Source organism: Hyaena hyaena, unplaced genomic scaffold, assembly GCF_003009895.1.
Source record: "Hyaena hyaena isolate Hyena2069 unplaced genomic scaffold, ASM300989v1 scaffold_341, whole genome shotgun sequence".
Taxonomy (NCBI): domain Eukaryota; kingdom Metazoa; phylum Chordata; class Mammalia; order Carnivora; family Hyaenidae; genus Hyaena; species Hyaena hyaena.
Window position 1 is genome coordinate 1,706,204 of NW_024080973.1, and position 23,167 is coordinate 1,729,370.

General features: G+C 44.2%; 1 protein-coding gene across 2 annotated transcripts in view; it reads left to right on the forward strand.

The window, feature by feature from the left end:
* The window catches only part of DOCK8 (dedicator of cytokinesis 8), a 225,444-nt gene that overhangs the window by 60,906 nt on the left and 141,371 nt on the right, over window positions 1-23,167 (forward strand). For both annotated transcript variants that reach the window (XM_039249540.1, XM_039249541.1), the window contains 3 exons: window positions 5,451-5,626; window positions 8,209-8,280; window positions 22,860-22,983. In XM_039249540.1, the coding sequence (XP_039105471.1) occupies window positions 5,451-5,626; window positions 8,209-8,280; window positions 22,860-22,983 (372 nt within the window). The remainder of the gene's footprint in view (window positions 1-5,450; window positions 5,627-8,208; window positions 8,281-22,859; window positions 22,984-23,167) is intronic.

The following is a 23,167-nucleotide window of genomic DNA, read 5'->3' on the forward strand; positions in this document are numbered from 1 at the left end:
GGAAGAAAAGACTGCGGAGAATTTAAGAGTTAGTTTTGAATTCGGTATGTTTGAGAGTCCTGTTAGACCGCAAAATGGTGGTTTTCGGGTGTGAGAGGAAAAGTTAGCCTGGATTTCAGGGCAAAGGTTGAGGCTACGGATGTAAACTGGTAGTTTAAAAAAATGGTATTTAAAGCCATGGGAGTGGATGAGCTTGTCTGAGAGCGAATGTAGATTGAGGGGGAAAAAATATGTTTTAGGACTGAACCCTGGAACACTACACTGTAGGAGGGGAACCTAGAAAAAATGATGTCCTAAAGGTAGAGTAACCTACCATCCCGGTTTGTCCAGGACTGAGGGCTTCCCTGATACATGGACTTTCAGGGACTCGGACACCCTTGAACAATTGTTCACCCTCCAGCTGAATAAAGTGTTGCAAGAAGGAGGGAATGGTTAGCTGCGTCCCTTGCAGATAAACCAGGACTGGGCCATGGTCATTGAATTTGGCACATGGAGGTCTCTGGTGACTTTAACAAGACATCGCTCATGAACAGCCAAGTAGATGTGAAGACCACCCTCCACTGGGGTAAACCAACAGTGGAGAACAACAGGACACCAGGCCTCTCCCCCCAGCCCCACACAGAGCAGTGTGAAGTCCCCTCGGTACTGTAACAAAGGACCCAGGTCCCTTGTGATTGCCTCTGTGACTTGGGGCAAGTCATTCGACCTCTCTGTTTTTCAAATATCCTTATTTGTGAAGTATTGTCCCGATCTGTTATTTCACTCTGCTGTCAGTGTGCTATATCTGCACCCTACACTGTGCGAAGATAGATTAACGTGAAACAGATACCGTTTTGGTGCTACAGGAATTTTTCAGTTTCAGAGCGAATTGAATCCAGTTCGTGTCAGGAGGACCAGCCTTTGATGGGGTTTATGGGACAAGGAAAAGCTCAAACTCCCTTAATTAAAAAATTCATATCTGCCTGTGAATAATCGAAGCTTTTAGGGTATTTATAATCTTGATGAGGCCTCTGGAAAAAGTAGCTAAAAAGAAAGGCTGCACGCGTCTTCCCTACAGAGGTGTTGCAGGTTGCTTCAGGGCAGTGACTTTGTCCCCTCACCCCGGCACTGGACCACTGGAGGACCCGGGTGACTGTTCGTTGAATGAATGGAAGTAGATGTATCGGGCCAGGTTTAGTCAGAGCCGTGGAACCAGGAAGAGATGTACATGCATGGATATTAAGGAATTGATTGCAGATAATTGGCTTACCCGCTGGTAGTGGCTGGCTAAACAAGTCCCCAGTGCAGTCAGGAAGTCAAGTTCACAAGCAAGCTGCAATTCCATGGACAGGAGCTGAAGCCTGGAGTCTCTGAACGGGGAGAAGGCTGTCAACTAATTAAGTCAGCAACCACCTGATTAAGTCAGGACCCCCGGGGGCGGAGGGGGCGGGTGTCTCCCTTTTGATTGACTTAAGGTCAACTGATTAGGGATGTTAATTACATTAGCTATATCCGTTCGACAGCAGCACCTAAATTAGTGTTCGATTGTATCAGTAGAAGGTGTATGTATGTTCCAAATACTTGCAGCCTCTCTTCTGTCCTCCAGCTCTGGCAAGAGAAAAATCCTGTAGCCCTGACTGGAAACGCTCCAGGAGAGGAATTCAGGGAAATGTAGTTCAGCCTGGCCAAATTGACCATCATGAGAAATAAAACCTGGTCGAGGATTATTTGTAGTCTTAAGAGTTTTTGTTGTTGTTTTAAGAGTTTGGGGGAGTCTACTTGGATTATTTGGGGGGTTTGCTTCTATTATGTTAGCATGTGACGGACACAATGTGGTAATCCGTGGTACAAGGTGACCTTGGAATTACTTTGGATCATACCATTTAATCTAGTCTCGGGCCACCACTGACCAGAAGGCCACATGGATAGCTCAACAGCAGAGGAAACAAAGTAATTAATTTTCATGTTTTGGCTTTTAAACTCCTAAGAGCCCCAGTCTTCCCTTGAGGACCGACCTTCTACCATCCCTCCCCGACGCTGTTCTCAAACTTCAGCCCCCAGAGAAATAAAATACCACCGTAATTCTGTTCAATATTTGTTTCCTTCCTTTGCGTGTCACTAATTCGGCATAGTGTATGTGTTTGTGTGTATGTGGTGACCGCCTTATAATAAAACCTACTCTTGAGATTACGACTTCAGAGAGTTTAGAAAACAGAGTCTCTTTTGGTGCCTGGTGATTATTTGAATTGGCAAGAGGAACGGCTTCCTGGGAGGCCTTATTAACAGTAGTTGGGGTCTCTACCCGCTTGCGAATACCGAGACTAGTTTACATCACCTTAGGAATGAACAGTCTCCTCCCTTGTTAGTTTCAGTGTAGAAAGAATAGGGAAGGTTGGTTATCAAATGCCCACTTGTCTGTAGTGCTAGAACCATCCTCAGTAACTCTATCATACTGGTGACGTTTCAGTCTGTTCGGTCCTGAAATATATTCGGACTGAGAGAGTTGGACTTTAACGATCAATTGCGTGTATCGATCACCCTTGGCATATTGCCATACGATTAGTGCTCAGCCATGGCCCTGTGTTCTTGACCATGGCTCCCCTCTTCAAAGGTAGCGATCTGTGCAGAGATGCCTGAGATTAGCTACCTGTACCCTTCACACCGCTGCCACCCGGCTCAGTGACTTGCATTCAGCAGACACTTAGCACATCATTGCTGAAGGAGGGAGCCAGCCATCGTTTCATCCAAGTTAGTGGACACCGTGGTTTATAGGCAATAGGCGCTGCTGTCAGCCGGCTTTTTCATCATTTGGATTACAGGGTCAGAATACTGTGTCTGGCCCTGAATTTTTATTCTCTGATGATCTCACACAAATGCCATTTCTCCCTGGAAGCTTCTGCTGACTAGTTATTAATGCTAGTGTGGCAATGCTTCAAACTGTGCTTCAATGTAATTTTTAAGCTGTATATTTAAAGTGCCTCCTTAGCTTGAGGGATTGATATTCTACATAATAAACTAACCTTTATTATTATATTCATTAATTAATTACTTTATGTTACTACTTGGAGCTGCTGGTCTCATGAGAAACACAGAGCGGAACTTGTGGGTAGTGGGAAATGTAATTTTTTACTCTCTCCCAAACACACTATTGTGTTGTGTTTTAATTATTTCTGGAAGTACAGATTCCCTAAAATGCCTGCAAGAGAAAACCCAACTAATATGGGTAAGAACACTAGCCAACCCCCCCCCAGGTTTGAATTCCAGAGGGCCTACTTCCCAGCAGTGTAACTACAGGCAAATTATTAAATGTCTAGCCTCCAGTGTTCTCCTCTGTAAAATGGATTTACTAAGAGCATATACCTTTTAGACTTTCGTGAGGATTACATGACATAATGTGTATAATGACCTAGCCAATTTCCTGGCACATAGTTAAGTGCTTAATAATTATTCGTTCAATGAGTGTCCACTTTCTAATAATAAGGTTGCAAGAAATATGATTTTCTTCATTTCAGTCCCATCCTGGGGATGGTAAGGGGTGGGAAAATCCACCTCCACCTTTGGGGTTGGTCTTATGCGAGTCTGCATAGGTGATGCCTGTCATTTCCTCTGGCTGAGGTCAGTAATGACCTTTTGCAAACTCCGTCTCCTCCTAGCTCCTGCACAGGCTGATCGCCAGCTCCCTGAGGCCCCTCTCACCCCGTCTCTTCATTTTGAGAGGCACCATGTAAGGACTATGGTCTTCCCCTTAGCTGACCTCCAGGTCCCTGGTCAGAACCAGGTCCCTTGCCCTCTGTCATGTCATGTGGGAGTCTCTGCTCTCTCTTCCGGACAGGTGTGTATCCTGTTGCTTCTCATCAGGCCCCCGTGTCCCCGCAGCAAGTAAGTCCACCACCTTCAGAGAAGGAGAGCATATGTGCGCTCAATTCTTAGCTCTGGCCTCTGTCCCAAGCCCGTCACTCACGTCTCCCCCACCACCGGGGACAGCAAGGTGGGGAGGAGACCCAGCAAGCTACCTTGACCTTCTCAAATTTTAAATTTTTTTTAATGTTTTATTTATTTCTAGGAGAGAGAGAGAGAGAGAGCGCGCGTGAGCAGGGGAGGGTCAGAGAGAGAAGGAGTCACAGACTGAAACAGGCTCCAGGCTCTGAGCTGTCAGTCAGCACAGAGCCCGACGCGGGGCTCGAACCCACGAACCGCGAGATCATGACCTAAGCGAAAGTCGGACGCTTAACTGACTAAGCCACCCAGGCGCCCCTTGACCTTCTCGAATTTTATGTGCTTTTGCCCCTTCAGGAGCACTTTGTCGCCCCCCCCCCCCCCAACTTGGAGCCCTCACGTCTAATTCGCTGTATGGTTTGGGGGGAGGGGGGTGAAAAACCGGTTTTGTTAGCATTTCCTTTGGATCCGGCCGTGTTTTCCCATCCCGGCAGTGCGAGTCAAGAATCTAGAGTGTTTGTTTTATTGGTTCAAGGGACGGATGGTGGGGGTGGGGTGGGGGACAGAAGTTGAGAGCCGTGTACCTCCTTGGGCTGACGGCCTGCCATCAATTTGAATACCAGTGCGTTGCTGCTAGTGTCATTATTCCAGAACTCTGCCTGGGCTGATTCTTTTACTTCCTCAAGGCAACGGTTCCTGTTTTGGAACTTCACAGACAAGAAAAATATTTGCCTCGTTGCCAACTTTTTATTTTATCAACTGTAGAAAATTCTGCGTGGAATTGCCACCCACTTCTGTCATGTCTTTTGTCCCCTCCCTCCCCCGCTGTGCAAGGACACGATTGAGGAGCAAAACAAATGAGTCCTTTAAGAGGGAGTGCATGTAGGCCTAGGGAAACTCAGCCAAGTGCCCTTAGTTTACTTACTCAACTGCAGTCTAGTGACAATGTCTTCCTGACCAGCACGAGTCAGTCCAGAAGCATCTGGAAATCTCTGCCTTGGAGAATTTCAGTCCCCAAGTCTGGTTCAGTGAGGGCTGTGATTCTGTATGAAGTGCTTTCGAGAACCAACATACAGGATGAGGCAGGCCCAAGGAAGCACCGTGCCCAGTACCCACACAGAGCGAGTGTTGACTTTGCCTGAATTTCTAGAAGATTGCCTCCATCCGCTACTTCACTGTATTTGGGTAAACATGGCCTCAGAGAGCCTTTCGCTGGAGAAATTATAAAATTCAGCAAAGCCTCGTGATCTCATTTTGGATCTCCTCAGGATTCCTCATCAAGATGCAATTAAGCAGAGAAAAATTCTGCCTGGGGGTGTGATTTGGGTGCCTCGCCGTGTTCTGACTTGACTTTCTGTGCCGCGGCTCTTTCCCTTTCCATAGCATCGCTTCTGTGTCTGACAGCCGGCTCTGCGGAGCTGTGCACGAAGGGACAAGCGCTTGCTGAGCGGAAAGGACGAGCAGGGCTGTCGCTGCGCCCTTTTCCCAGAAACTTTGTGGGAACCCCCTTTCCCTTTCTCTCGCTCTCTCTCCAGCCTCAGTTTTATGACCCGGTGGAGCCGGTGGACTTTGAAGGACTTCTGATGACACACCTGAACAGCCTGGATGCGAAGCTGGCCCAGGAGCTGGGAGACTTCACCGAGGACGACTTGGAAGTGGTGTTCACGCCAAAGGAATGTCGCACTCTGCAGCCCTCTTTGCCAGAGGAAGGGTAAATCGGTTTCCTCAAATGCAGATGGGATTGTGAGGTCATGACTGGTATGGGTCACGGGGGTTGGGGGGAGGAGATGCCTTAATTCTGGACTTGTTTGAGAACTCAGGTTACTCAGATCCATTGAGATGTACAGGATGACAGCAGGGTACCCCCGGCTGGAGAGTTTTTACCTTGGTTTCACCAGAGGCTTCCAAAAGGTGGGTGGAGACTAAGCCAGTGCAGAGGAAGCTGTAGGACAATATAAAAGGCTCGGGGAGAGGTGAAGGTGGAGGTGAAGGTGACCGCCTGGAGGTCAGCTCAGTGACCTTGGGCGACTCATGTGAGCTCACAGAGCCTCAGTTTCTCCCTTTGTAAAAATGTCAAGTTTTTTCAATAATGATTAGTGGAGTGATTCCCAAGCATTATTGTTTCCACCCAAGAGGCTGCAGTGAGTCACAAATAAATTCCACCCACGTTTCTTGAGCGCCCACTGTGTGCTGGGCACAGCCGCAAATAGATGAAGAGGGCAAAGTTCCTGCCTTGGAAGAAAAGTTTTGCCAAGTGGGGACACAGTGGGGAAAGCTCTGGAGAGCGAATGTGTGAATAGCTGGTTAGAGTCTGAGCCTCTGTCATGGGTTAGTCTGGGTGTTTCTAGGTGGGGGCGTCGGCTCTTGGTAGCAATGGAATTATATCCACATGAAACTCGTGTTATTTCCATGGCATAAAAAGCAATGGCTCCTCAGAGGCTTAGGATGAACTTTTAGTTGCGTTTACTTTCAAAAATTTCAAAAACTTCAAAAAATTCAGACTCCCATCGCTCCTGGACGTTTTCAGTCTTATCATCCCCAGAAAATGTCCGCCAAAGGAGATCATGAAACAGCCCCTGCTCTCACTACTGTGGAATCTTCTGGTTCTATTTTGGATTTTTTTCCATCAGTTTAAAGAGGGTGGGTGACATCCCCGAGGGCCTTTGCTCTCCTGTTCAGATAAGTTCTTATTCACGTGGGAGAGCTTACAACGTGTTCCGCTCAGACATTTCAGAAAAACTCCCCAGAAAGCAAACACCGGGAAACATTTTCCCCCATTGCCAACCCATGTGTTCAGATGTGACTTTAATCTAGGTAAGATCTATCTTTTTTTACCTTTGACAGAGATCGTATTATTTCTTTGTCTGAAATCTATGGTTACTTATTTAATTATTTTCAAATGAGGTAAGAATCTTGGAAAATCCTGTTTAAGACACTTAACATAGATTTAGAGATAGGAGGATTTTTATTATTTAAATTGTGATGAAAGAGGCATTTTTTTTTTTTACCTGAGCCTCAGTGAGTCAGCATAATGCTGCCTTGTGACCAGAATTTGTAGCTCACGCTGTCTATCTGATGACTTTAAAACCACCTCTGCTCCTTCAATCATGGCCAAAAAGCCTGCCGTTATAATCGAAACCCAGAAAGGCCTCATTGTCATCACTAGAGTAAAGAACAGCTGACCCTTGTGCACCCAGAACTTCCGGGTGAACTCTGACAGTGGGATGGTGGAAGCCAGCACTCCACAGGTGAATGACCTGGGTTTAAGTCCCTGCCCTTCCGCCCGCTGGGTGACTTTGAGCAAGATCCTTATCATCCCCTACTTCCGTGAAATGTGAATAAATTGTGCATGGCCATGCCTTGTAGGGCTGAGTGAGAATTAACTGAATTAATATATATAAATTGGTGACATCAGTATCTAGCACATAATACGTAGGTCGGAAGTGTGAACTATCCTATATGAGTCTTATCATGTGCCTGATACTCTCCTAAGCACTTCCCTACTGACCTAATCTTCATCCCGCCCCTGAGGGAGGCACTCCTCTATTAACGGTGCTCCAAGTTAAGGACACTGAGGCACAGAAGGGTGGGGTGACTGGCCCGAAGTAGCTAATAAGGGGCAGGGCTAGGATTTGGGCAGTCAGTGTCGAGTATGCAGTTGAACTCTTAGACCCATTTATCTCAAATACCAAAACATTTGGGAAAGCAGCAGAAAGCTCTGATACCGCATGGAATTGGCGATTTCTGATTTCAAGCCTCTGAAGGGCTTGGAAAGTCTTTCCCATGACACACTCCTATGCAGGCATGATAAGCATTAATAGTCACCGGCCAAAGCCAGCGTCTGCTCCCTGAAGGGTAAGACCACTGTTCTTCATGGCTTTCCCAAAGGGAAACATGCGGCCCTAACTTGGTTACACGCGAGTCAAAAATATGCCCCAATTACCCCTGTGGGAAACTGGCATTTATACTTCTTTCTCTTGTTTCGTCCGTGATTAAAGCTGGTTCTACCTCTCTGCTGTTGGAATGCCTTTAAGGGATAGGTACAGTTTAACACGATTCTCTGTAATAAAGACAACCCACAAAGCATCAAATGCCAACACGTTGGTCTCATGCAAATGAAAATGCTGTAGCCTGGGGAACACTGCAGACGCTTGATGAATGGGCAGAGGTGCGTCCGGGGCTCTTCCTCCATAGGATTTGAAATGACGCTCCTCTCCTTGGTTATGATAAGGGACGGCTTTCTTGTATCTCTCCAGTAATAACGTGATTTTATTTCATTTCCCACCTCACTAGGGTTGAACTGGACCCTCACGTCAGGGACTGTGTTCAGACCTATATCCGGGAGTGGCTAATCGTGAACCAAAAGTAAGTTCATTTTTCTTTTCTCCTGACATATATATACGTGTGTCTCATATTGTGAGCTTGTAAAATTGTATTTTAATTACATTTTGCAAATGCAGTATGGGGTTTGCAGGAAAACTGAAGAGAAAGTACTGGGCGTTCTCATATGCCTCCCCCGAATAGTTCCCCTTATCATCAACCTCTTGGGGTTTGCGGGGAGTTGGTGTGTTCATTTGGTTTGGTTTTTTGTTTGTTTGTTGCACATGTGCCCAGGTGACCGTTACAAGTACATTTGAGCAAGGAAGCAAATTTGCAAATACACAAGCCATGACTAATGAATGCAGAGGGAGTGTATCTTGTCCCCTATTTGTACACCTGCTCAGGCTCCATACTATCTACTGTATAAAATATCAGCTCCGCCTGCCTGCCTTTCAGGGGCTTTAACAATCTGGCCCAATGTAGGTACTGAAACTTATTTCCCTTACCTCCCAGACCCATTTCCTTTCTTCTGGGCCCGGCACCTCTTCCTCAATTCCTCCATATAACTCAGTCCTACCTCCATAATGCAGCCCTTGCTGTCTCTCTCTGGATGCCTTCCCCCCACATTTCCCTGTCCATCAAATCCTCCCTGTAGAGTAGAGGCCAGGACAAGTTTCTTTTTTCTGTACACAGCCTCCTCTGCCTGAATCCATCTTTTGTCGATGGACCTTACTTAAGTGTGATACGTTTCTTTCTTTTTTTTTTTTTTTAAATGTTTTTATTTTTATTTCTAGGAGAGAGAGAGACAGCGTGAGCAGGGGAGGGTCAGAGAGAGAGGGAGACACAGACTGAAACAGGCTCCAGGCTCTGAGCTGGCAGTCAGCACAGAGCCCGACGCGGGGCTCGAACCCACGAACCGCGAGATCATGACCTAAGCGAAAGTCAGACGCTCAACCGACTAAGCCACCCAGGCGCCCCATTGTGATACGTTTCTTATAACTGATGAGCCCATAGTGATATTTTATTTTTTTAAGTTTATTTTGAGAGAGAGAGAGAGAGAGCATGTATGTCCACGAGCAGGTGAGGGGCAGAGAGAGAGGGAGACCGAGAAGCCCAGGCAGGCTCTACGTTGTCAGCACGGAGCCTGACATGGGGCTCAAACCCACGAACTATGAGATCATGACCTGAGCCAAAATCGAGTCAGACGCTTAATCGACCGAGCTACCTAGGCGCCCCAGTGATTCATTATCATTAACTAAAGTCCATGGGTTACATTAGGGCTTATCTTTTGTGTTGTCCATTCTACAAGTTTTGACAAATGTGTAATGGCATGTGTGCCATTGCAGTATTGTACAGGGTAGTTTTACTGCCCTAGAATATTCCTGTGAACCCACGTTCATCTCTCCCTGGCGATCACTTACCCTTCTACTGACTCCATAGTTTTGCCTTCTTCCTTCATGTCTTTTTGTGACTGGAGAGCTCATTTCTCTTTTTGCCCAATAACATTCCACTGTATGAACCAAGTTTGTTCAGCCATTCACCTGTTGAAGGAGAGTTACATTTTAAACATAAAGCATAGGGCCTCTTTGTTTTGTTTCCATTCTGATGAATTCTTAGGAGGAGAAAAATAAATGAATTGAAACTTGGCCTCAAATTGAAAGGTGACATTTAAATTTGTAACCATGAAATAGATTAGTTACTAGGTTTCCAGCCAAAAGGACCCTTCTCTTCTGGGTTGGTTACTCAGATGTGCTACAGTATTGTTTGTGCTTTCTGTCCCTATGTCACTGATCTGGACATCACTCTCCTGTGAGAAACCTGTATACACCCCCAAAATCCTCAACCTGTATGTATGTATGTGTTGGGGAGCGGGTCAGGGAGTGTCTGCAGATTGGGGGAACATCCCATTAAAAAAAACATCTGATGGGGCGCCAGGGTGGTTCAGTCGGTTAAGCGTCTGACTTTGGCTTGGGTCATGACGTCACAGTTCACGGGTTTGAGCCCCGTGTCGGGCTCTGTGCTGACAGCTCAGAGCCTGAAGCCAGCTTCAGATTCTGTCTCCCTCCCTCTCTTTCTGTCCCTCCATTGCTTGTGCTCTGTCTCTCTAAAAAATAAATAAACATTAAGAAAAAAAAGAAAAAGAAAAAATCAGGGAGGCTTTACCAAGACATATATAGTTTGAAATTCTGCTGTCCTCACTGACTCTTTATACACTAGTAAGAATTACTGTTCTATGGTGTAAACAATGGAAGACGTTGGGGTTAGGGTTTTATCCAGCTCCTGGAAGTGTGCCACTGCATTTGTGCTGATGGTTTTTGGAACTGTGTCCATAAGCAGGCGATTTTCAATAGCTGAGCAAGAGAAAGCATCGCTTGTAAAAAGTAATTAAGAGAAAGTTAGATGCTAATCCATCATGTATTCTAATTTCCAACGTGAATGGAAAACGAAGTTGGTCGGGCAGTCAAGTAAGAGTGTGCTTTGTTGCTAATACATTAAAAAGTTCAGAACAAGTTGTTCTCAAGCTTTTAAATGTTATAATTAGAGGTACTTTCCTGGATATTACGGTTCTAAAAATGTCTGAGAAGGAACAATAAATAGAAAGGTCCATTTTACTACATTTGGTTTTTATTTTCTCCTTGGGACACTGTACTTTTTCATTCCTTGTGGCAGCTCCCACTGGGGTATTCTTTTTTTTCCCCCTCTCTATCTTGCACAAACTTAAAAAAGGTCTCTTTCAGAAAAGTCCTTTCAGAAGTTTTAGAGATGGTAGGGAAACCAAAGGAGAAAAAAAAATCACTCCATTTCAGTATAGACACAAAACTACCATTAACATTTGATGCATAACCTTTGAATCATATTTCTTTATATACATATATATATTTGTATAAAAGCTAAATCACATTATAATACTATTTTGCAGCTTGATGCTTTTTCAGTCTTTATAGTAGGTCTTTTTCAGTGTTATACCCCAATATAGTAATGTCCCTGTGCAAATCTATGATTTTTTTCCCTTCAGAATAAATCCCTATAAGAGGAATTTCTGTGTCTAAGGTTAAGCACAAATTCAAGGATTTGAGAATAATATATTGGAAATATTATTAACAAATATGCATGAATCCTAAGAATATTGGATGCTATCTTTTCATACATTTCCAAATTACTTGTAAAGAGACTTTCTTTCATTTGCATTTTCTAAATTACGAAACTGGGCCTGTTTTTCTATATATTTGTTGGCCATTTGTCCTTTTTCCTGCGTGTCTTGCTTATTTGTAAAATTTGTACACCTCTATTAATGTATTTGTCTGGGCTTGTTTATGTCTAGGATTATGTTTATTTGTTAGGGAGATTAACCCTTTGTCTATGATATAGTACAAATTCCTTACCCTGCGGGTTCTTTGTCTTTCAAAATTGTTCATAACTTTTTAACAAACAGAATTATTTATGTAATCAAGTCTATATTGGTATTTTTCCCGTGCTTTCTATTTTTACTATCATGCTTAAATTTTAATTCACAAACCTGATATTATTTACTGGGAATTTTGGATTAAAATTTTAATTCAGATCATGAGCCACTTGATGGTTCTTTTTTTTCTTAGGTGTCTCCGTTTGTTTTCATCTCTTCTGTAGGAACAATGATTATCAGTATTTTTATTTTATGCAAATTTTTATCTCCCCTCCCGCCCCCCTCCCCCCCCCCCCCATAAAACTAAGCAATATCTGCCTTACCTTTACGGTGCGGCAACATACTAGAGATGGGAATTGCCACCGGCCCTGTTTTCTGCACACTTGTGGAAAGGTCCAGTTCCTTTCCCAGAAATTAGGTAGAAGTATGCAACTCTGAAACTCATCAGTTTCGGGAAGCTTGGACAAGTGTTTTAGTGAGGAAGCACCTTTATCTGCCCGGCTGTTTGATTTTTCGGTACTCTGAATCTGTTACTCTGCAACTGAAAGCTTCAGTTCCCAGCACACGCTCCTCCCAGAGATCAGTCGGCCCCGCTGTGCGCACCTTTGATATTTTATATGTGGGGAGAATCCAGTCCACTGTTCCCAGATGCCCTTCCTCCTGACCCTGCATATATCGTTAGCTCAGTTGTTTTCTCAGAGTTGTTTCTTGATCATTGCTGAATGGCGGTAGAAAGAGACAGGCAGGGGAGGGGGGGTGGGGGTTGCGGTGGTGGTGGTGCAAATGAGTGCAGCCAGGTGGAACCTGGGAGGGGCTCCATCCATAAGCCACTGCGGTGAAGAAGGAGCATTCAGATTTCTGGCGAGTGTAGACATTGACTGCTCAGGGAATGGCAGGAAGGAAAGCACCACGTGCCTTCCTTTGAGCTCCGCTCTGGGGAGACGAAGCATGGGAGCTCCTTCTGCCAGCCCATCTGATCCACAGAGATTCTGGCCAGATTCAGGTACTATCTGATCATTCTGGTGAGCGTACGCTTATCCCACATCTTCTCCAGCAGTGTTCTGGGAAGTTGGCAGAGAACACAGTAGGGTTTGCTTGCCCGTTGTTACTTAGTGGTTAATTAGCTCTCCTTTGAATTTTTTACTTTATGTGTCAAATAATGCCTGCTTGTTTGGAAAGAAATCAAATAATGTAAAGTGTATTAAGTAAAAAGCAGTCTTGCCTCACTCCTTACTCACCCCCTGCCCTTCTCTCCAACCCACTCTTAACTTCACGGGTGTTGCTGTATAGACTTCCAGAGCTTCTTTTTATACCCTCGCAAATATATATATATATATATGGATATTTATGTTTTACATAAATATGTAGGTGCATATGTGTAAATATATATATGTTTACGTATATATCCCTCACTGCCTGGTATCCCAGGGGTGAAGACATGTATCGTAACTCATTGAATCTTTCTCTATTGAGGGACACTGCAAGTGTCTCCATTTTTCAGGTATAATTAACTCACATATAATTTTTCACATGTTATGTATGTTCACATATTATTTATAATAATACCACCATAGACATCTGAACATCTGCCCTTCCGCATGTGTATGAGTATTTCTGAGAGTAGAAATGGAGCCAGTGCACATGATACATTCTCATAAGAACTGCCAAATTCTCCCCCAGGAAAGCTACACTGATTCCCTCCATTACCACCTGGGTGTGAAACTGCCCTGTCCCCCCCATATCTTTGCCAGTGCTGGATATGATTGATCAGAACAAAATATACATTCCTGAAAGTTTATTCTTGTTATTGTAAACTGGAAGCTGTTATGCGTACCTTCTGAATGTTGTTTCTCTGATTTTTCCTCCCTTATCTATCCCAAAATCCTAGTTAAATATTTACTATGCCCCCTGAATTCCAACTCCTAAGTATTTACCCAAGTGAAATGAAAACGTATGTTCACATAAAAAATCCATATGACAATGTTTATAGCACTTTTATTTGTGATTACCAAAAATTAGAAACAATGCAAATCACATGCAGTTGGATAATGGATAACCAGACTTTGGCACACGCATACAACGGAATACTACTCAGCAATAAAATGGAACATATTCTTCATACGTACAGCCACATAGAGGAGTCTCAGTTACATGATGTGAATTGAAAGAAGCCCGACCAACAAAGACAATTTCATGATTCCATTTTGTAAGATCAGTTCTGCAAAAGGCAGAGCAGTGGGGGCAGAACACAGATCATTGGTTGCCAGGGTCTAGGGGTGGAGAAAGGACTTGGCTGCAGAAGGTCATTGGAGACTTCTGGGGTGCTGGAACTGTTCTAAATCTTGATGGTAGTCGTGGTTCTCCAATGTCTGCTTTTGTCAAAACTCACCGAACTATAATCCAAGGAGAATGAATTATAATTGTTCCCACAAATCAACGGGTAGAAATCTACAGTGATCCTTCCTGGCATCACTTAATTGCTCATTAAATGTAAGCTCTAATCATTTGCTATGGTTTATTATATTATTTCACAGAATGGTAATTCTCTGGAGCAGGAATAAATGGATTCAAGCCCCAGCTCCGCCACTGGCTAGTTGTATGGCCTAAGGCGGACTATTTTGTGTGTGTGGTGTGCCTCAATTTCCTCCTCAGGAAAATAGGAATTAGAATAACACCTTCCTCATAAGGTATATTGTATACAACAGGTAAATTAACACCTGTAAAATACTAAGATTTCTTGGCATACGGCAATAGATTAGCTACCACTTACGATATTTATTAAATAATATTACAGAGCATGCCTCCATTGTCCCTGCCCAATTGACAAATAATTTCGATTAGATGTATTAGGATATGATATGCAAAGGAAGAAAGCAGGGGACAACTCGGTGTTATTGAAAGTTTATTTTCATTGAATGATCCAAGATAGATTTCCCATCGTAAGTACCATAATTTATATATTCTTGAGATAAAGATAAAATTTGGAAAACCAGAATGCCTACTACTTTAGGGATTATCTCTTTCCAGTTTAGCCTATCCAAAATATTCCTCTCAAGTGAAATAAGACTTGAAGGCTTCAGAAAAAGTGCTTATTATATTAGTGTGTTAAAGGAATGAACCAAAAACTCTGTCCCGTGTATTTAAGTGCACTGTTGGCGGGGTGGTAAACTCCTTTCCTCTGGAACACCATACCATACTTAATGAAGCCATTTCACCTTCCATGGACATGTCTGTCATCCATAACCATGCAGTCAAACACTGATTTAGTTAGCTGTTTTATTCCTCAATTATCTCCTTGCTGATATTACATTTCTCTGTAATATCTAAGGATAGTTTTTTATGTCCTGCTATCTGTGATAATGGCTTTGAATCCCACTTAGGGGGCCAGGGAGTGGAATAATGGCCACTGTGTTCCCTCCCCCGCTCATAATTCTATAGAGCATTGCCACTCAAGTTCTATAATTGAGGCTTTTAAATCAGACAAGAGTGCTGCCCATGAAGGATAGAGGAAGTTTTTAGAATTTCTTTTTAACTTCATAAGAAAAATTAAACTACACAGAAACACAAAATGCATGATCTTCCTTTGGGAGAAATATATTTTCCTACTTGACGTGTTTATGTTGCGTAGACTGGAAGCTGCCTTGAATGGATTCTGTTCCATCTTTCATGTCTATAGCATAAAATTCGGTGTCATTGTTCCAAAAATAACAGTGCTTTTCTCTCCGTGACTTTTAGAAAAGACCCTTGATCTAATGAATAGAATGGTCGTTGCGTGTTCATCTCATCTCATTTCCAAATTCTTGATAATTTTGCATGGATTGATGTTTCCTGGCATCTTTTGAGTCACAGTAAATGTTTAAGCGTTACTTCCTCTGCCATTTTCTCTAAGAGAACTAAAAGAGCGATTAACTTAAGACTGTGTTTGGTGTCTTAGTGGAAAGTCGAACTCTTCAGTAGTTAAACTTGCTTACATGCTATTTATTCTTGGGGTATTATCTGCAGCGACAGTGAAACATTTCATGAGTGTTATGAGCACCATCATAAAAGCCCTCAGACTCTGTCTTTCATCCTGGGTGATTAAGGTAATTCCGAAGGAAGGTCGTGCTCAAGGAGAGCTGGGACATCAAGGAATGGGGTATCATCTGTTTTATTACTCCATATTTTACTCCCAGTGAACTGGTAAACAATTAAAATTCAAACACATCATTGCCTATAATTCAGTTACTCCCAAAACACCATAAAAATGTCTCCCTGATCAATAATTGCTTATTATGACATGCATTTGTTGTGCTGGCTGTCAAGGTGTTTAGCTATTTGCTTTCTCAAAGCCACCAAAGCCCATCGGCCGCTGCAGTTACAGAGAGCAACCCGGCTGTGGAGATCACTGAGCCACGCCTGAGCCATGACGCACAGGCTCCCAGGCCCACGGCTCCCCACCCCCTCAGCCCACAGGCCCGGGCTGTGGCGAAGCCTTCCCCGACCTGGCTGGGAAGGAAACTGCTGGAGGAAATTGCTCCCTTCTGTGAATTTTCAAAGCAGGCTGTTCGTATATCTCTCAGAAGCTCTCGTCACACTCTACATTGCATTCCGGTGACTTGGCTGAATGTTTATCTCCCCTGCTAAATGTGTGGTCTTTTCTCACTAGACTATGACCTCACGGAGGACAGGGCCTCCTGGAAAGCTAGGGTTCTTGTGTCTTCCTCTTGGCCTCCTCTCTGGTGCCTTAGTCTCGGGAGATACTCTATGTGTTGAATGGGAAAATGAAAGAAGGTTCACTCGGCCACTGTACAGGGTGCTCTGGAGCGATCACACTGCAGCGTTTTCTCACCGCCCCACTTTGGGGCAAGGGGTGGGGATATTGTAGACAAGTCAACCATTGGTTACAACCATGGAGCCCCAGGGGGAAGATAGAGGGCTGGCGGGTAGAGTGAATCACTCAGTTGTCTCTGGACATGGCAGCTCCTGTGCTCACAGGATGGATGCACATCTTGGTAAGTAGGACCCATTAGCGGTCTGCATTACATATAATACAGTGCCACACACCGAACATATATTCTTTTTCTTTTATGTTGAAACAATCTCAAATTTACAGAAGCTTTCAAGTGTAATACAAAGATCTTTTTTTTCCCTCCCCCAAAACATTTGAGAGTAAGTTGCCAACCTGATTTTCCGTTACTGCTGAATACTTTGGTGTGTAATTTCTCTTTTTAAAACTATTTGTTCATTTTTGAGAGAGAGAGAGAGTGAGAGAGCGAGCATGGGCACGGAAGGGGCAGAGAGAGAGGAGGACAGAGGACCCAAAGGAGGCTCCGCACTGGCAGCACCGAACCTGATGTGGGTCTCGAACTCACAAACTCTGAGATCATGACCTGAGCTGAAGTTGGACACTCGACTGCCTGAGCCATCCAGGCGCCCCAGTGTGTAATTTATACAAACAAGGATGTTCTCCATCATAATTAGCGTATAGCCGTCACATTCAGGAAATTCACATTTATACATTATTACCATCTAATCCTATTAGACCTTATAGACCCTATAAGCTTTACCAGATGTCCCAAGAAGCCCTTTAGAGTAAAATCATCTAGTTGAAAGGCATGCATTGCATTGCGATGTCACATGGCTTCCGTATTATTTACTCTGGAACAGTTCCCGAGTGTTTCCTTAACTTTCATGACCTTGAGATTACAGGGCAGTTATTTTTTTTAAGTTTATTTATTTATTTAGAGCAAAAGAGAGAACACAAGCAGGGGAGGGGCAGAGACAGAGAGGGGGAGAGAGAGAAAGAGAAAGAAAATCCCAAGCAGGCCATCAGCACAGAGTCCAAAGTGGGGCTCAGACCCACAAACTGAGATCATGACCTGATCTGAAATCCAGAGTCAGATGCTTAACCAACTGAGCCCCCCAGGTATCCCCAGACAATTATTTTTTATACATAATAATCCCTTCATTTGTATTCGATTATTGTTAGATGCTTAGTTCCTCATCAGACTTTCAGTTTATTTGTATCAATATTGAATCATAGTTTCCTATTTTGTTCAGTAGGTTTGAATCCAGTTCTGTGGTTTATTTTGATGCTCTGATTGTCCTCACTTTGCCAAGTCTGAATTCCTTCGACTGGCCATTGTGTCTTTTTTACATCAATCACGTCCTTCCTTTCTGCCACAAGAGATTCCACACTGATCGAATATTTTCCTTTCCTTACCCCCAGAATCAGTCATTTCTCCAAGCGGCTCTGATTCCTTTTGAGTGGAAACTGGTCCTTCAAAGCCAAGCTGTAGGTGTTGGGTGTGCTCATTGCTATTAAGGTGTTGCTTATCCAGTGTCTTCTCAGTGAACAAAGTAGGGAGTGTGTGTGTGTGTGTGTGTGTGTGTGTGTGTATGTGTGTATGTGCACGCATGTGCACGCACCACAAGCCACGAGTTCATGTTGATACGTGCAGATCCAATGCCACATCACAGTATTCATTCTCGTTTTCTTCCTTTCCATATTTTTATCTCTTCTTAGATGGTGGAAAACCAGACTCATTGTTCTTAATATGTTTACTTAAGTGATCAGTCCCCCTACATGTAGCCGTCGCCAGCCCCACCGCCAGCCCCGCACGGTCACCTTCCTCCTCATATTCTGGCCATGACGCCCTCACCAGGCTTGCTCCTCCTGTGTGGATGCCGTTCTGCGCCTGCGCCGGTACTTAGTGCCAGGCCGCCCCTCCCCAAGGTGCATGCCCTGGTTCGCCACAGTGCGTCTACTCTGTTCTCACAGGCCAGGCTGTTCCAGGTGGGGCGCCCTCCTCACACCACATGGGTTCTGATTCCCCACGCCCGGCAGCTCTTTCATACTCGTGCTCTCCTCACCCCGTTTGGCCTTCGACTTCCCATTCTGAGCTGCCTCACCTGCCCCCCACCCTGAGGCATGGAGCACGGCCTTGTTCTGACGGTTGTAGTGCCAGACTGCATAGACGGGGCAGGAGAGGAAGGGAAGGGGAAGAAGGAAAAGAAGCAGAGGCCTGCGTATTGTTTCTCAGTCATCACAACAGGTCACTTGCCTCGCTAGGGTCTCTTAGCTGGCACACAAGGAGGGAGCATCTGAACCCGGGTCCTGGACTCTGCAGCCAAATGCTGTCTACTCCACTCTGCCCCTGATGAGCCTGGTCTGGGGGCGCCTTTGTGGCTCAGTCGGTTAAGCCACCGACTCTTGATTTTGGCTCAGGTCATGATCTCACAGTCCGTGAGTTCAGTTGCCACATCAGGGTCTGTGATGACAGTGCGGAGCCTGCTTGGGATTCTCTCTCTCCCTCTCTCCTTGCCCCTCCCCCGTGCATGCTCACGCTCGCTCTTGCTCCCTCTCGCAAAATAAATAAATAAATAAATAAATAAATAAATAAAAAGAGTTTGGTCTTTAAAATAGGTTTGGTCTTTGGATGGTTCCCAAATATACAATAATAGCATTTGGAGAAAAAAAAAATACAGTTTCTTGAAAGCAATAGGTCGTGCTCATTTTCAGAGGATAGTTCTTCTACCGCTTGGCCGACTTCCCCATCTCGCTCTTGCCTGCAGATAGGCTCCACAGGAGCATGGCTTTATTTGGCTCCGGTGTCTGCGTCGGGTAATGAGGTGGGGCCTTCTGGTGGCCGGTGGCCCTCAGCCAGCAGTCTCACTACCTACCCGATGGTGGCTTCTGCCTTCCATGGCTGGCACTTCTGAAATGAGTCCTCTTTACACGCTTGCCAGCCCTAGCCCCGCTGCCACAAGGGAGCTGTGTGACTTTCTGCAACGTCAAAAAGGGGAAGTAGAAGCTAAGTCTAGAATGAGGAAGGGGAGAAAAGTTTGTTCTGGTTCCAAGCACACAACCAGGGAAAACGTCAGTCTTAATGCCTCCAGCCCCCAAGCCCTCCGGGCCGGTGCATGTATGGACTTACGGTATACATGTTGCAACAGGAACTTTTAATACTCTTCAGTGACTCATTTTTGTGATGCACGTTTGTCAGTCTTTGGGGATCATATAAAGGCCTCCAGAAAACATTCTAACCAAACGGAGGACAAACAAGAAAGCAAGCCTCCATTGGCCGAACGTTGCAAAAGAAACGTAGCCCGATAAACCTGACTTCTCCCAGATTTAAGCGTCGTTAGGAGAAAATTGATTTGAGTGTTTCCAGGTATAGTGTGTGTGTGAACTTTTTATCATAAAATCTTAGAGCTGTTCGAGTGTCTTAGAATTCACCTCGTGTTTATGCCTCACCTGTGAAGAAACGGAGGCACTGGGGGGGAGTGATTAAAGATAAGAGAAGCAGATGCATGGCTGTAGTTGCGTGTGTGTGTGTGTGTGTGTGTGTGTTGTTACTTGGCAGTAAACACTCAGATAGGTGCAGTTATGAGGCAAGAAAGCTAAGGCAGATATAGTTCTGGTTGCCAAGGCACACAAGCTCTTAAGTTAGGCTGCCTCCTGATTTTTGTTCCTGTGGCCTGAACAGGTGGCCTTGTGAGGAGACATGTGACATTGAACCTTTCGCATCAGTCCTCCCTGGAGTGTACAAGTCCCAAGAAGGGCAAAGGGCAGATACCAAAGCGTGAAATTTGTGTTTTAATTCACCGTTTGCATTTGATTTTAGAATGACATTTTTTAGTGTTTATTTATTTTTGAAAAAGAGAGAGCACAAATGGGGCAGTGGCAGAGAGAAAGGGAGACACAGAATCCAAAGCAGGCTTGAGGCTCTGAACTGTCAGCACAGAGCTTGACACAGGACTTGAACCCATAAACTGTTGAGATCATGACCTGAGCCAGAGTTGGATGCTTACCCGACTGAGCCACCCAGATGCCTTTAGTTAATTCCTTTGGGATTTTTTTTCCCCTTAAAATTGGACTCTGCGGGGAAAATAATCACTGATTTGGTGTGTTGTAATTACAAGAGGAATCTTAGGATGCAACTCCTTACTTACCACTATTTTGAGTTGGGTGTTTTTCCCCCAGGACATTATATTACATGTAGGTTTTTCTTTGAACCCTTAAAGAGAGTCCAAAAAAAAAAAAAAAAAAAAAAAAAAAATTTTTTGCACTAGCAAAGCTACCCAGCCAGTTCCTAAGTTTCTATTGATGAGAATAACTTTTAAGAAGCTAACAGGTTGAGGGGCACCTGGGTGGCTTAGTCGGTTAAGCATCCGACTTTCACTTAGGTCATGATCTCGCGGTTCGTGGGTTCGAGCCCCGCGCCGGGCTCTGTGCTGACTGCCAGCTCAGAGCCTGGAGCCTATTTTGGAGTCTGTGTCTCCCTCTCTCTCTGACCCTCCCCTGCTCACGCTGTCCCTCTCTCTCTCTCTCTCCTAGAAATAAATAAAAATATTAAAAAAAAAAAAAAGCTAACAGGTTGAAATCCTGTGTAAGGCTGTCTTTCTCTCAAAGATTTTCTGTTCATAGAAAAGAAATACTATAATATAAAATAAATTTTGCTCACACGTATATCTGCTCTTCTGAACACTACCATCTGCACACTTAGAACAACTGGAACCAAAATCATTTTCTTAAATATTTTAAGTAGTTATTACTTCTGGGGAATTGTTTGAAGGGGTCCCCCAAAATACTTTTTGGGAATTGATGCCTGTGAACAATGTGATATTTTAGATTTCATTTATTGTGTTGGTGCTTAGGAATTCCAAACCAGAAGTTATCCTGGATGTTTCCCTTGAAATCTTTTCTAAATGCCTAATTTTATTTCCTTATTCTGAGTATACCTTACTCATTTACTTATCTTTTCTCAGTTCCCCAATTTGGCCTGCCGTTCAACCAGGCCCGTCAGTACAGGTTTGTATCGGAGCAGTGCACGTGGCCGAGAGCCAGTAACGATGACCATTTATAGTAAACTTTGACTTGACTTAGTCGCCAAACCCATCTTGCGCCTCTTCTAGGCTATTTCTTGTCTCCTTTCACTCAAAACAAATGGTTTATCTTTAGAGCACAATAAAATCTTTATTTTTTAATTTTTTAAATGTTTTATTTATTTCTAGGAGAGAGAGAGACAGCATGAGCAGGGGAGGGTCAGAGAGAGAGGGAGTCACAGACTGAAACAGGCTCCAGGCTCTGAGCTGGCAGTCAGCACAGAGCCCGACGCAGGGCTCGAACCCACGAACTGCGAGATCATGACCTAAGCGAAAGTCGGACGCTCAACCGACTAAGCCACCCAGGCGCCCCATAGAGCACAATAAAATGTACAGACAGAGCTGATTCTCCATGCAGACAACCTTGGGACACCTCATTTTTCCTTTAATTAACTTAATCAACTAAAATTTATTGACTACCAGCTCTGTGCATAACCCAACACTTCATCCCTCCCTACGAGTTATAGGCTGTGGATCTGGATCGTTGCTAGCAACTCTCCCACATTTCCTGCTTAATCTGTCTGCCATTTGATCCGCCCAATAAATCCTAACTCATTTCATATCCTTTTACCAACCTGCTCAGGGGGGTTTCGAAAAGTGGGAGAAGTCAAACAAAATGGCAGCGTGGGTGTGCGGTTGACTTCACAGCCTGTTTTCCAAGAAGACTTTGAGTCAGAGGAAGGGAAATAAGCACGCTGGTTTCTGTAGTTATTATTTGACAACTTCTGTCTGTTGCCTTTTTCAGGGTGGTCTCATTTCTTTCTCCAGTGACAGTGGTAACCATTATCTTTTAAACCCTTTTCATAGCTAGGCATTTTTGAAACACAATTTTAATGGAGTGCATGGAGTGGAGATTGAGAATATGAGCGAAGATTTTTGGCACGTATGTCATTTATCCCTATTTTTTCTTAACCGTGGCCTGCCTTTTTAATTCATTATTAAGAACACTGATGGGGACATGAAATGTTTCCCTTTATTTTTATCTTCAGATGATCTTTATTTGCTGCTCTGCACATTGCTAGATTTATTCCAGCCTCTTAACACTGGGGTCATAGTTTAGCGTCAGCTTGGAGCCAAATGCCCGGAGGCTGAAATGACGGCACCTCCAAAGTGGCATTTTCCCAGACCATTCCTGCCTTTAATAACGAGCCAGGCAGGAGGCGAGGCTGCATCTCATCACAGCCCAGCCTTGTATTAGGCCTGGTACATAATTAGATGTGAGGAATTACAATCGGTCTCTCTTTGCAAGATCCTTCAGTGCCGTGTGTACACTTAAGCCATCGCTTTTATTTTTAATCTAATGTGTGTGTATCTCTCTCTCTCTCTTCAAATGATGTAAAAACAACAATAAAAGAAACCAAGGAAGTTCAGAGATTTGCAGCTTTAAAAAGACTGGATCCCGAAGAGACTTTCACAAGACGCTTCAGAAACAAACGTTTGAGTCGGAATCCTTGGAGAGCAGTGAACCCAGCGCACAGGTATTTTCTGTCAACAGACATGGTTACCAGGTTACTGGACTGTTCTGCCCAGGGCATGCTGTTGATGTTTTAACTAGAAAAAGGGCTAGACTCAGAAAATGTCAGAGTAGAAGGGATTCTACCATCTGAGTCAGGGATTTTTTTTTTCCCCCAAACCTGTTTGTAGCTACAGAAGTTGCTGTTT